The 14,640-nt window shown below is 44.7% G+C and overlaps 1 protein-coding gene across 8 annotated transcripts in view; it reads right to left on the bottom strand.

Moving 5' to 3' along the window:
* Positions 1 to 14,640, bottom strand: part of USP15 (ubiquitin specific peptidase 15) — an 814,317-nt gene that overhangs the window by 234,850 nt on the left and 564,827 nt on the right. For all 8 annotated transcript variants that reach the window (XM_078675644.1, XM_078675586.1, XM_078675595.1 and 5 more), the window contains one exon: positions 842 to 957. In XM_078675644.1, the coding sequence (XP_078531770.1) occupies positions 842 to 957 (116 nt within the window). The remainder of the gene's footprint in view (positions 1 to 841; positions 958 to 14,640) is intronic.

Below are 14,640 nucleotides of genomic sequence, written 5' to 3'. Positions count from 1 at the left end.
TCTGTTTATTGACGTAGTATTTTGCCCGCAGGCTGTGGCTTTTTTGTTCTTTTGTGAAGCAATTTTGCAAATGTATATATATATTTTTTTAAACAAAATATTTTCTATGCTTCTATAGTCTTTCTCCTGAATGGTATGAAAGTGTGTTGTATGCTTGTGATATGGTTGGAATATTGAATGATTGAAGACAAATGTTTTGCTTTTCTTAATTGTATTTGTCCTTTCTTTGTAAATAAGTCTTTCTTATATCATTTGAAAAAATAAAAATTGATCTTTCTAAAAAATATTGCAAATAAAAAGCTATTAACTAGCAATTCCCGTCCTTGAATTGTTTTTTCAGGTTCAGGTTAGCACATTGTTGGTCGAAATTGTGTACATCAGTATTGGCATTCTATTTTCGTTTTTTGATAAATAGAATGAAGGCACAAACCAGAAATAAACCTGAGAGTCCTGAGAATAAAACAACATAGATACTCGATTCAGACGTCAATTGTAGGAGCAGAAAAACGATGGAATATACGAAGAACGGCATCCAAAACCTTCAACTAAAATGAAACAGCTTGGATCATACACTAGTACCACTCATCTGCTGTCAGCTCTTAAGCATGCTGCCCACCTACATTGCAACTCATTTTCTTTGGTAGTGATTTGCTCAAAGGAAGAAAAACTAGGAGATATGTTATGCAATTTTAGAATAAAACCCACTGGCAAGTGTATACAATCTCCCTCCCTCCTAGAAGAGAATTAACTGACAATGGTACAATACATGCAAAAGCACATTACTTTGTACACTCAGACACATATAGTAACACAGTCATTTACAAAAAGAAAACAAACTTACCATGGATCTTCAGCACCTAGTTTTTCCTTGGTCGTAAAAAGTTCAATGCAATCTTTTAATTTCACAGAGACTTTTTTCTGGGGTTTATATTCCATGCTTTCATGTTTTTCAAAATCCTAAAGAGAATAATTTCTTCGGTTAAGAAAGAACAGATGAAATAAAACTAAATTTAGTGGCTTCTTGTTGCAGTGGGAAGTGTCCGTTAAATAGCTAGTTAATCCTCTTTCTAGGTCATTTGTACCCTGCAAAATTAATATCTTTTAAGATTTCTGTTAATATTACTGTGTAATTTATTTTCCCCAAAACTAAGGTTTCAAAAAACAGAAAAAATATGTTATCACTTAAATACAACATATGAAAATTAGTCAAAACAAAACGGAGACTACTTTTAAGGTACTGAATCTGCTCAGCAATCTGTTTTGTTAAACATACTATACCAATAAGAGGCTATACATTGGCACCTCCTGATCCGGTGTAACCAGGTGGGCAAGTGGTAGACGGAATGAGTCTTGGGTATTTTCTCTGAATCTATCAACAGTAGAATGCCCCTGTGCATATGTTGGCTCTCAAGTATACTAAGATTAAAACTTTTTTTTTTTTTTTTACAAATAAAACGTGTGTAAGAGGAACATATATGTTACCAGGAGTAAATCACCAATAGGGCAGGCACCAGCATCACATTTCTGAACTGTTTTGGAAGTGAACAGTTTTTATATAAATATACAACACTGAGAAATTCATAAGTTAAAGTGAAGTTAGTACGAAGACCTTAACGTACATTTATAAAACCTCAGAAATTCACTAAACATAAAACACAGTTAATGTGCAATTATATCTACAAAACAAAACTTATGTATAGTCCTAGTTAAGGAAACCAACCAACGTCACACACTGCTTATGATCTTATATATGCATAATAAAGGGGGACCCCCTCTGAAAGAACAATAGAAGGCCAGGGAGTGTTTATATTGTAATATATATATATTGATTCTCAATAATTTATGCATTGTTATTTTATAACTGTGAAAAAAAGATAAATATTTTATATATGAAGGAAAAAAAAGAGAATGAGAAGATAAAAACAGTTTTGATAAAAGAAATTTAAAAGATATTTTTGTGAACCAGTTTGCGTCCAGAACAGTTTTTGGATGGCTCAAATAAGAAACTGAAATGATGCTAATGTAAAATAACTGTAGGTCAGAGGGAGACTTTTTTGCCTTGTTGGTATGATTTTATTATATGTCATCACTCCTGACAAATGACGTCACTGACGGTTTCTCAAATGGCATCATCAATAACATCACTGATAACAGCATCCAGGGGGACTATTTTTTTGCCTCTGGTCATGCTTAGAGGGGTTAGGGACCAGACCAGAGACTGTGCCTAGCCCTCTGAGAGTTACCAATCCACACTGTCCACAACAGGGACTGGGTGCAGGGCCTGGCTGAAGGTCAACCATCCACGGGTGGTCAACTCCTACTGCACATGGTCTTCAGCTCTGCGCATGGCCCTGCGCCCATCCTACGGTAGGTGGCCAACCTCTGTAGGACAATGCAGGTGTTGGCCACAGGGCAGCCTCTATCCCACCTCAGGCTGTCAACCTCCGATGCAGACAGCCAAAGGCCATGCTTGGTGGGTGCTGGCCAAGTACAGCTGTAGTGCAAAAAAGTATTTCTTTATTTGCTTTTTTTAAAACTCATAATTTGCAGAAATTCTGCCACTCCAGGAACGTTCGTTGGACCCAGGTGTGTTCTCAGGGTTCATGAATCCCACGATAAAATAATTGTTTGTTAATGTTCATTTTAATGTCAGAGGGCTTCCTTTGAAGTCCCATCACATTAACCTGGAGGTCAGATAGGATCAATCTCCCACCTTATGCCCTTTTTACTTCTCAGGCATCATGAACAGAATAGCAAGTTAAATCAAGCTCCACCCTAGTGGAGGGATCCAAGGTGGAAGGCAAAGAGACAAATATATTGACCAGTGATTCAAACCTACCACAGTTCTGGCGTTAGAGTCAATTCAGTAATATCTGGTGACAGCATGCACTCATTTTCAGGATGTTGCTTTACATATATCTGGAACCGTCTGCTTCAGCAGTGGCTAATTTTCCACATTTAGAATGTGCATTTGGTTTACCTAAAAGGGATCTGTTTCTTTTGGTTTAGCTATAGAGGAAAGTATCCATCTAGCTCTGGCTTGTTTTTATTAAGCCATACCAGTCTGAGGCCCTGATTTACGAACTGCTGTTTTATTTCTCTAATAGCTTTAGTCTTATATAATTAGTATTTTAGTGCCCTTCTCACATCTAGAGTATAGAGTGGTATTTCTACCCGTATTAAATGATCCGAAAAAACAGTTGAAAGATTATTTTTATTTTTTTATTGATCTTTTTAAAGTAACAGTTGCTCGGAGAGTGCACCGTGTCGTACAGCTCATAACAGTATGGCTATACATGCATGACAATAAAAAAGAGCATCAATCACACAACAATTAAACACGGTACGGAAGCAAATCTCAAGGGAGGGAGGAAAATCCCCAGCAATTAGTGGGTATGATCGCAGTGCAGTGTATCTGATATGTTCCTGTTGGCAGTATCTACAATAAGCCAGGATTCATTTTAGATCAGCCGTGCTCAGGCTCAGCATGCTCATGCATTCACACCCCAACACTCCAACAGAGCAGCCTTTCATCTGCAGCCACACGCAGTCCTCAGATTTCGGCAAGGAGGTGATCAAGCAAATAGTTTCTTATCGGTTGCCGGTGGGCTATAACAGTGTGGCATATAGGTCACACATAGTGTCACAGTGAATCATGTCCCGGTGCTAGGCACTTGCCTTCGGTGCATGTGGTCTTCTCACCAATGAACAGAGATTTGACGCTTTGCTTGGAGCATAGCCATCGCCGTGAACCTCCGCATAGCTTTTGGTAATGGTTGAACATAGCCCAACACTGCCAGCAGGGGTGTGGGTTGTACCACCTGTTCCACCATAAGAGATACGTGTTGGAAAATATCCACCCAGTATGGTTGTATTGGTGTGCAGTTCCATGCAACGTGTGGAAAGTCAGCCTTAGCCGTGGCACATCTAGCACATGGATGTGGTGTACTAGGACCTATCTTAGCTAGAAGTTTTGGGGTTACATAGATTCTGTGTAAATATTTAAAATGCAATAATTTATGCTGATGGTTATTTGAAATGTATTGTGTTTGTGCACAGCAATAGTGCCAAATGCTGTCTGTTATTGGTACACCGAGGTCTCTTTCCCAGGCTGTTCGTGCTATAGCCCGGACCACAGGTTGAAGAGATAATGGTAGGTGGTATAAGCGTGAGACTAAGTGAGTGTCATCTGGTGATGCAATGACGAGTGTGAGGGGAGGGGGAACTCCTCCGGCTACATTAGCCCATTCGGTATCGCCAAGATCAAGGATCACAAGATCTGTCCATGTACGTAGCGTCCCCATGCAAGGTGAGTTCTGGTACCGTGCACAGTTGTGAATCTTCAACAGATCTCCAATTTTTTGAAGGCCATGCTTGACTAACGTGTGCTTGGTCAGGGCTTCAGTAGTGGGGGGTAGTCACGGGTTGTCTGCGAGTGGCAAATGAGGGGAATACAGGGACTCTATGTAGATATCGCCATAATTTGGTCCATGCCCAGCAGGTCGTGGGCACAGTTTGGATCTCAGCGGGGGAGTGCGGCAGTCCCTGCGGTAATATGGCGGATAGGGAGTTGGGATATATTTGAGAACGCTCTGCCGTGAGATAGTGGAGCCGGGAATCAGTGTGATACCAATAATATGTGAAGTGGATTTGGGACACTAGGTAATACAGATAAAAATCCGGGCACCAAATCCCCCACGTTCGTACGGCATGGTTAGTGTGTTCCAGCTTATGCGCGGCTGTTTACCTGCCCAGACAAGCTGAGTAAGCAACGTTAGTAATGTGTCAAAAAATTTCGTGGTTAAAGCAATAGGTATACTTAAGAAAAGGTATAAAAAACGTGGCAGCACAACCATTTTTAATATGGCAATTCTGCCAACTAATGAGAGGGGGTGCTTAATCCGTTTTTCAATCTGCAGCGGGAGACGATCCACTGCAGGTACATAATTTAGTCGGACTACCTCAGGGGGACTGCAGTGCAGGTACATGCCAAGGTACTTGGGGGGGGGGGTGGGGGGGTGTCTGTGTACCACTTCTGGGGGAACTCTAACTCCTCTTGTGCAATTGCCGGAGTAAGCAGGAAGATTTCTGATTTAGTCCAGTTTATCACTAATCCTGAATATGCCCCAAATCGGACAACCTCCCTCAAAGAGTGGGGACAGATTATCAGTCAGTTTCCGCAAAAATAGCGATATGTCGTCGGCATAGACTGATGCGGTCAGTAGACCTGTGTGTAATCGCTGTCCTCGGTGGAGATGTTGTTCCTGTATGTGGCGGGCAAGGGGGCCATAGCTATAATAAATAGTAGGGGTGAGAGGGGACATCCCTGTCTAATGCCACGCGTTAAGGGGAATTAGTGTGTTATTTCACCATTGATCTTCAGTCGGGCCCAGGTTTAGCATACAGGAGGCGGACTAAGTTTAACAAGCATTGGCATAGCCAATAGGTCGGGCTTTTGGGACCTTATAAGTATTTAGTTATGCAGCACAATATCCTTACTGCAACAACATTAACTGTTGCATGGCCAAACACTTATAAGGTCCCAAAGGCGAGACCTAATGGCAATGAGCATGAGGATGTGTGCCACAGGACGTGGAAATGATGGCTTTGTTCAGTCTAGCAGTCATTGGCAGCGTGATGCTGAATGTGTGCCTATACATAAGTTACATTGATACAGAGAACAACAGAGTGGTCCTGCACAGGGAAATGTAACACAAACATCCCTCAAGAGTAAGAGGTTCTAAAGCAATGGACTACAAATGCGTATCTTTAGGAGATTACAAGAGACCCTAATAAAACAAACGCCAATGAGCTCCACAATCAGAGAGGAACATATAGAGAGAGAGGAGGCAAGAAGAGGGAGAGGGGACAAACAGAGAGAGAGGAGGGAAAAAGAAACACAGAGGGAGAGGGAAACAGAGAGAGTGAGAGGAGGCAACAAGAAAGTCTGAGAGGGAGAGGGAACATACAGAGAAAGACGGAGAGAGGAGGCAAAAAAGAGAGAGAGGGAACATACAAACGCCAATGAGCTCCACAATCAGCACATCTTAAACAGATACACATGTAAGACAATACCAAAACAAACACAGGCCAGTCCCATAATCAGCATATCTTAATAATTTACAGATATATGGAGGCCAGCAGCCCAACAATAAGCACAGTTTAAATATGAGACGCTAGGTAAGTACAGGCATACACTTGACAATGATCAATAAAAATGTATGCTATGTTATGATGGAAGCACGTCCACTCTGAAAATTGTTCTAGTAACACTCATTTTAGAGTATATCTTGCCATGCTTTCATTGTCTGTAGTAATGCAGCTTGGTTGCACTGATTGGATGTAGCTTGCTGTCCCACTCATACGCTCCACATCTCAACCTCCTTTTATATTCCGAAACGGTAGTTGCTTGTTTTGCACTGCAAAGGCTCACCAATTCTTTCAAATGGGGCACTGATGCATGTTGTGAAGTAGAGGCTGCATTCAACGCCTCCAGCTGCAAGACTACCCGAGGGAAAACAGCAAGAGCTGAAAGACGATATGTGCAGTTATGAGAGGAATGCATTTTGATTTTAGCTCTGCAAAGGCTATTTTATAGTTGACTGATTACTGCAATGATGAAGGCTTTGCCGGGCTTTTATTAACGGAGGCATGTACAGCGATGTTAATGCTGTTATGTGACTAAATTGTAATGAGCCGGATGAGGCTTTGCCAGGTATTTATGTATTACGGTTGGTGTTGGGGGTGGGAATTAATCAAGCCCAGCTGAACGGAGCGCAGCATCCAGCTGCCACTGGCAATTTAAACACGAGATGCATCACCTGGTGAGAGAAAGGAGGGACGCCGAGGGAGATGGAAGGAAGGGAGAAAGAGAAAGGGAAAAGAGGGATGGAAGAGAGCAGGAGAAAGAGTGGGCACGCGACAAGAGAGGGGTGGAGGAGCTGAGACGGCAAGAGAATTTGGGATGAGTGGGAACGGGGGGGGGGGGGGGTGGGGAGAGCAGGGCGAGAAGGGGCGACCCCAGAGCCAGCAGAGGAGAGAGAGGGAACAAATAGAGAGAGAGGGGCAAGAAAGAGAGAGAGAGAGAGGAGGCAAGAAGAAAGACTGAGAGGAACATATAGAGAGAGAGGAGGCAAGAAGAGGGAGAGGGGACAAACAGAGAGAGAGGAGGGAAAAAGAAACACAGAGGGAGAGGGAAACAGAGAGAGTGAGAGGAGGCAACAAGAAAGTCTGAGAGGGAGAGGGAACATACAGAGAAAGACGGAGAGAGGAGGCAAAAAAGAGAGAGAGGGAACATACAGAGAGAGAGTAGGCAACAAAGAGGGAGAGGGAACATACAGAGAGAGAGAGAGGAGGCAAGAAAGAGGGAGAGGGAACATACAGAGAGAGGAGGCAAGAAGAGTGAGAGGGGACATACAGCGAGAGAGAGGAGACAAGAAAGGCTGCTAGGAACAGGCGCTGTGCATGAGCCCTGGCAATGGGATAGGGTGGAAGAGGGAGGGAAGCAAGAGAAAAGACAACGGAAACGGGTTTTGCTATCATTTGTTTCAAAATGATCTTTCCAATGCGGTGTGTGCACGTGTTGCTGTGTGGTGATTTAAGAACAACCGACCATGCATTCTGTGACGCACTCTTTAATTGTGGATGCGCAGGAGCTGGCATTTTGAGTGATTGGCACATATACTGCGGAGAGGGTGGGTGGCTTGGTCTTTGGTGGTCTTGTCCCACAGCCTCGCCGCTTTCGAGAATGGAGAGCTATGAAGGGAGCCCTTAATACACAGTTAAGGTGGGGGGGGGGGGAAGGACGGTGAAGCTTCTTACATCGAGAACGGAGAGCTGTGAAGGGAGCCCTTAATACACAGCGAAGGTGGGGGGAAGAGCGGTGAAGTTTCTGACATTGAGAACGGAGAGCTCTGAAGGGAGCCCTTAATACACAGCGAAGGTGGGGAGGAAGGGATGTGAAGCTTCTGACATCTGCATGACAAAGCTGGCGGTGCAAGGTCTGAAGCACACACTGACCTTTGCACTGGGTGAAATGGAGAAACACAAGGGAGACATCGGGAGCGAGACGAAAGTGGGAAGAGAAGTGAGGGGGGTGAGGGGTGAATGGAGAGACCGAGTGGTGCGCGCGCGGGACTAACTGTAACAAGACAAGCCCGGCTTCAAAAGTGGTGCGTGTGCGAGCACCCACCGCGGCGAAAGTTAAAGCAGCATATGTTTCCAATTAACACGCTCTGTGGTGGGAGAGAGGTGGCGCAAGGCTTAATGAGCCATGACAGAAACCAACATGCCGGCTGCGCGCATGACCGCAAGCTTGAGGCCAGCAAAATCCTCTGGTAGCACTTTGAAAGGCCCCTTACTAAAGGTCTCGCAGTGCAGCGCTTGCGCTGGCTCAGGCGAGACCTAAAAAACAACAGGGATCCCCAGTTTTTTCATTAGAGCATATAAAAAGGGCCACTCCCAACGGATAAAAGGCCTCTTCGGCATCGAGAAGAACGACTGCCGCTGGTAATGTGGGTTCCATTTGATTCATCACAGAGAAAATTGCACACAGATTAGGTGTCGTAGATCGGACCGGGATGAATCCAGCCTGACAGGGGCACAACGTGGTGTTTACCAGTAGTGCTAGTCGGGTCGCTATTATTTTGGCCAGTATTTTATAGTCGTAATTGAGTAATGACAGCGGCCTGTATGAGGAGCATTGACGTGGCGATTTACCTGGCTTGAGTAATAGTGTCACAATGGCCTCCCGCATAGTCGCGGACAGGGACCCCCTTTGAAGGGCCTCGTCATATACTTCCAGCAGTCTTGGCGCTAATTTGTACTGGAAGGCTTCATAAAATTCACCTGAGAAGCCATCAGATCCCAGGGCGCCGCTGCTGGCCATCCCTTTTATTGCTTGTTTAATTTCATCCTCATCTCTAGGTGAGGCCAAAAAATCACGCTGTCCCTCCTCCAACCAGTCCATGGCAATCTCCTGCAAGTAGTCCCCCAAAGCCTGTCCTACAGGGGATTTTATTCGTCTTGTACAAGTGGACATAGTATGTGAGAAAGGCTACTGTGATGTCCGATCCCTTTGTCATTGTGGTGTCAGTATCTGTATCTAGGTACGTTATGAATACGGATTGGTATTGGGGCAGGAGAAGGCTGGTAAGCGTTCTACCGGGTCTCTCCCCCTCTCTATATGTTCGGGCCATGCATATTTACCGAGGTATTTGACTTCGCGAGTAGCTGAGTCTGTGAATTCGGTCAGAAGAGCTGCGCGTCGCGCAGAGATTCCGGAGATGGGGTAGTTTGTGCAACTGCATTCATGGCTTTTAGTTTTTTCTCTATGCTCTTGAGGTCATTTTGGATGGATTGGAGTACGCCGGCATGTTTTAATATACAGACCCCTCGGATAAATGCTTTAAAGGCGTCCCACAGTACCAGCTGTGAGGTAACCGTGCCCTCATTCAATAAAAAATATTCTCTAATGGAATCACCCACTTCATATGACATACCAGGTCGAGTAGTGCCGACGGAGGAAATCTCCACATTGGGCGCTGCTTTGGCACTGTGAGGAAATCTACCAGGAGCAGTACTGGGGCGTGATCAGGTAGGGTGCGGGGCAGGTAGTCAATCTCCTGTACCTCTAGGAGTAGTTGTGGTGTAAGGTACCAGTGATCTATACGGGACCATGAGCTGTGCAGGGCAGAATAAAAAGAGTAGGCACAGCATCCTGGGTGTTTCTGACGCCAGGGGTCAGTAAGTAAGGTGGACTGAAACAAGTTGGTTAGACCCTGCGTAGCATGAGGTTTTGTGGTGCGGTTTGTACCAGTAATGTTGGCTATGGGGTTAAGTGTGAGGTTAAAATCACTTCCCAGTAGTACATTGTCAGTACCCAACTGATCAACATGTGTCATAAGGCTAGGAAAAAAGTGAGAAGTATCCACATTGGGAGCGTACACATTATTAAACAGAACGGGATCTCCCCCCAGTGATTCCGACACCATCAGATACCTGCACTCTTCATCTTTTACAATTTCAAAGACCTGAAAAGGGAGAGAGCGATGTATCAGTATACACCCCCCCGCAAGTATGTGCTATAACTGGAGAAGAATCGGTGGCTCCCCCATCATGACCCAAATCTGTGTGCTGGGAGTGGTGCATAGTGTGTTTCCTGAAGGAAGGCAACCTGCTATTGAGACCGGAGGTGTGTGTCCCGGGTACCGGAATTTTTTGGAAGACAGACCGTGGCAGTACTGCCGTTTTAATTCTATTGAGGCTATGAGGCGAGCCTAACTACGGAAGTTACAAATATTACATATTTGTGGTTTCTTCCTTTCAATTTGTGTGATTTATTAACAGAACTAACATTTTTTCAGATTTTACAATTATTGCCATTGAAGAATATTGGATGGCCACCATTTAGAGAAGGAATTGCAGGCTCCATCAGGTCTATATAGATCTTGACAGACTTCTGACGAAAAAGGTTAAATCTATTTTAGGAGGTCTTTTTGGCCCCATGAAACGAAGATAAAACTGTGTTAAGTGGGAATCAAATAATTCTCCTGAGGAAGGTGTTGGCTACTAATTAATTGCCCACCGAAACGCGTTGATGACCATATGAGTGATTACGACATTAAGCTTATGGAGACAATGATCTTGAATGAAATTTGAAAGAAACTTTCTAACATTGATCTAGTTTTTTGGCTATTGTATTCTCTCACTCTTCAAATAGGAATGAATTTTCCTTTAGTCTGCTTCCCATTTGCTATGTAATGCATTTTATGAAATGTTGATCTCTTGTGTATTGTGTTATGTGTATCTATGTTATTTTTATATGAGTATTTTTTATGAGTATTTTTTAATAATTAATTAGAATTGTATCCATGATAGGGTTTAATATACTGATGTTTTTAACTTTTGTCGTGAATAAAGTGTATTTTTGACATATATTCTTTGAATTTGCCATTTTGCATTTCCTCCTTATCCACTTTTGCGTGTATGGAATGAGTATGTTTGTGATAATATCTATACCAGGTGTGTAATATTATCCAAAGGGGGTTACTTTTTTGACGATAGTCTTTGATGGTACCCAACCCCTTTGCTTGCTGGGTCCCTCTCTCTTTTATTAGAGAACCTGGATTTTGTGCCTGGTCAGGTATGCTAGGACTTGGCGCCCTTTTTTGGGGCCAGATAATCCCCTCACATTCCAGGATAGGCATTTGAGGCTAAGGCACCGGCTTTGCATGTTATTGGAGGCCATTTGGCTTCTGTCAGAAAAATCACTGCAGGCTGTAAAGTTATGAGAATCATACCCATCATTATGTAAGCTAAACTTGCTCCTTACCAACCAAAAGTAAGACAATCAACAAACCAAAACACCCAACCCCGTTTCCACCCTCCACCCACGGATACACAAAAATAAGGCACCCGGTGAATTCCATTCAAACATTCCCAAACATAGGAGAAGGGGGAAATGGGGGGGGGGGGAGAAAGGGGAGAACAAACAGGAGAACATCCAGCGGGGGAAGGCAACGCTCCTGTGAGCCATGGGGTCCAAGAAAAAACATATGTATCAGGTCTGCCCAATATGTGCCTGATTTGCATTAGTAGATGTTCAGTACTCAGGGTTGCAGTCCGGCAGAGGTGCAATCACAGGTTTTTGCACGAACATCACCAATGGCCCCTAACACAGCCCTGAAGCTACCAATAATATGTAGCGAAACCATAGGAGGGTACGCATTGCATGACAGGCCTAAAAAAACAGCCGGCCATCATTAGGAACCATGATCGCAACCAACAGCCTTCCCTTGTGATTTGTCTCTAGTTTGGTGCTTCTTCCAGAACTGCATGGCTTCCTTCAGGGAATCAAAAATGTGCATTTTGCCGCCTATCTAAATTCGGAGCCTGGTGGGGTACAACATAGCATACTTGATATTAGCTTTCTGGGGAGAACGCTTAATATCTGTAAATTTACGGCGCTCCTCCTGCACCATTTGCGTACAATCCGGAAGGCTAGATATGGTCAATTCTTGATAACTGAGGGCGCCACGTTCCCTTGACAATCGCAATGCCATATCCCGAACGTGGTAATTGAGTACTATGGCAATAATCATTATTGGTGTTGCACCAGGTACCGGAGCGGGCCCCAGTGTTCGATGTGCGCATTCTACCGCGAAAGTGCCGGCAAACGCTTCTCTCCCAAACACCTCTAGGGGATAGATTCAACAAATTTGGCCATTGGGCCAGTGTTCATGCATTCGGCTATACCCGCAATGCGGAGGTTGTTCCGACGCGACCGTGCCTCCAAATCCTCCGCCTTCATGGCGAGATGCTTAAGCAGGTTCTCTCTGGCTCCGTGGGGGGCTCGACGTCTTCACGTCGAGGGATCTTCCCAGCTTCAAAGCTTAGCTGACGCTGTTTGGGGTCTGTCCGCACCATTATGGTATTGCAGAGGTGGATAGATGACGAGGGAGTTGTTTGCTATGTGAGGCGTGCTGCTTCTAACTGTGTCAGTGTTTGGTTGCACTGTTGACCACTACCCGGATGTACTGAGGGACACAGTGAAATCAGCAGCAGGTAGGTTGCACCCTGGACGCTGTGTGTGTATCACTTATGTGTGATACCATTCAGCAGGGCATATCGCGGCTAATAGCGTTGGTGCAACGGCTGGGGCATGTAGTTGAAAGAGGGCCTGCCATAAGTTTTGAACTCTTTTCCAGCTGTGCAAATGGCCGCCTATGTCAGGTCTAGAATCGTGGCTGCGCCGTCTCAATGACCATGCCAAAAGCACACGACAAGATGGTGCCAGGTGGTGTGTGGAGGAAGGGTCTGAATAGGCGGCATGCTGCCTCGTTCCTCTGGCCATATGTCATTACTGCAGGCATTGTGCAGCACCGGGGTCAGGCTGCGATGCAGACTCGGCCAGGGACTCCCGTCTCGCACTGCAGATACGCCGACGTCTCGCAAACTACTGGGGCCGTGGCAGCTCGCCACCGCAAACGCTCCCAGCAGACCCCGCCTTCAGGCTTACCCAAGACCCCTGTCGATTCGGGCTTCCGAGGGCCGCAACTGGTCCAGGTGCGCAGGCAGCTGCGTTGCGGCTCAGCAGGGGTTATCAGGGACCAAGACAGGCTCCATTTGTCTTCGGGTGTCCTCTTCCTCATCTGTCCAGCACCAGGAGACCGTGTTGACCGTGTTTTGGCCTGGGAGTGCAGGCTGGCGGGGAAAGGAGGCCGACGGCTTGGGAGCTACAAAGTTAAGCGGCCATCTTGGTCGCTTACTCGGCCACAAGAGATTATTTGGTTGATATGAAAACCTGAAATTACGTTTAGGATGAAAGAAGAATGGGTTTTAAAGGAAGGAAAATGTTGCTTACCCAGCAAGCATTTGTTTGTGGCATGTACTGGTGTAAATTCACATGATGTATATAATGCTGCCATCTAAAGTTGGGCTTAGATGTGTTTTTCTTCAAAGAAAGTCTTTAGAGACACAAGGTAATGTGACTCCCCCTGCTGCTCGAAATATGCATGGTCATGGACTTCATTGTTAGATTGCTTTCCCGCATGGTGGGTGAGGATAAAACGTGAAGTGTGGTATATAGAGTTGTCCACTGAAAGAGGACAGTAAGAAATATTAAATCGAAAGTAAGAAATAATAAATTGACAGCAACATAACAGGAATCCAGGGAGGAGGGTGGGCGCATGTGAATCTACAGCACTACATGCCACGAACAAATGCTTACTGCGAGAGATGGGTAGCCTGTAGAAGTTGTAGTGGTTTGGAAAAGTGTACATAGAACAGCCTGTCCAACATTAGCTTGTTGGAGGGCTAGTATAAACAGACAATTGTGTTTTGTAAACGTATGTGGTGTGGACCATGTAGCTGCTTTACAAATGTCAGGAATAGGAATGTTTCCAAGAAAGGCCATGTAGGCACCTTTTGTTCCTAGTGGAATGGGCTTTAGGAGAGATAGTTAAAGTCTTTTTAGCTTTAGCATCGAATGTTTGGATGCATTTAATAATTCATCTAGTAATGCTTGAATGAGAAATGGCTTTCTCTGTATGGCATTTTGAGACAGCAACAAAAAGCTGTTTTGTTTTTCTAAAATATTTGGTTCTGTCAATATAATACATGATGGTGCATTTAACATCTAATGTATGGATTACCATTCTGCAACTGAATCAGGTTTAAGGAAAAATACAGAAAGTTCAATAGATTAAATCATGTTAAATTGTGAAAAAACCTTTGGGATAAACTTAAGGTTGGTGCGGAGCACAGCCCTATCTTAATGTATTTGGAAGAAAGGATCTCCCAAGGTTAGTACCCGAAGCTCACTTACATGTCTAAGAGAAGTGATGGAGACTAGATATGTTAACTTCCAGGTTAGAAACTGGAGGTGGCAGGAGTGGAGGGGTTCGAATATAGGGCCCATTAGACTTGTAAAAACAATGTTAAGATTTCATGTACAGGCTGAAGGGATCAGAGGAGGAATTACTCTTAAGTACTTCCATGAATGGGCGTGGCTACGCGGCACACCAGCATGGACGCTCACTAGAGCTTCTACGGAGCCCTCCTTGCCTACCGCATACATCCGCTACACCAAGCAGTCCTCAAGGTGCTAATCTGGGCATCGTAAGAGGTGCGGTACCCGAC

Source organism: Lissotriton helveticus, chromosome 1_1 (genome assembly GCF_964261635.1).
Source record: "Lissotriton helveticus chromosome 1_1, aLisHel1.1, whole genome shotgun sequence".
Classification (NCBI taxonomy): domain Eukaryota; kingdom Metazoa; phylum Chordata; class Amphibia; order Caudata; family Salamandridae; genus Lissotriton; species Lissotriton helveticus.
The sequence above is the reverse complement of the archived record's forward strand: the minus strand, read 5'-3'. Positions and strand labels throughout refer to the sequence as shown.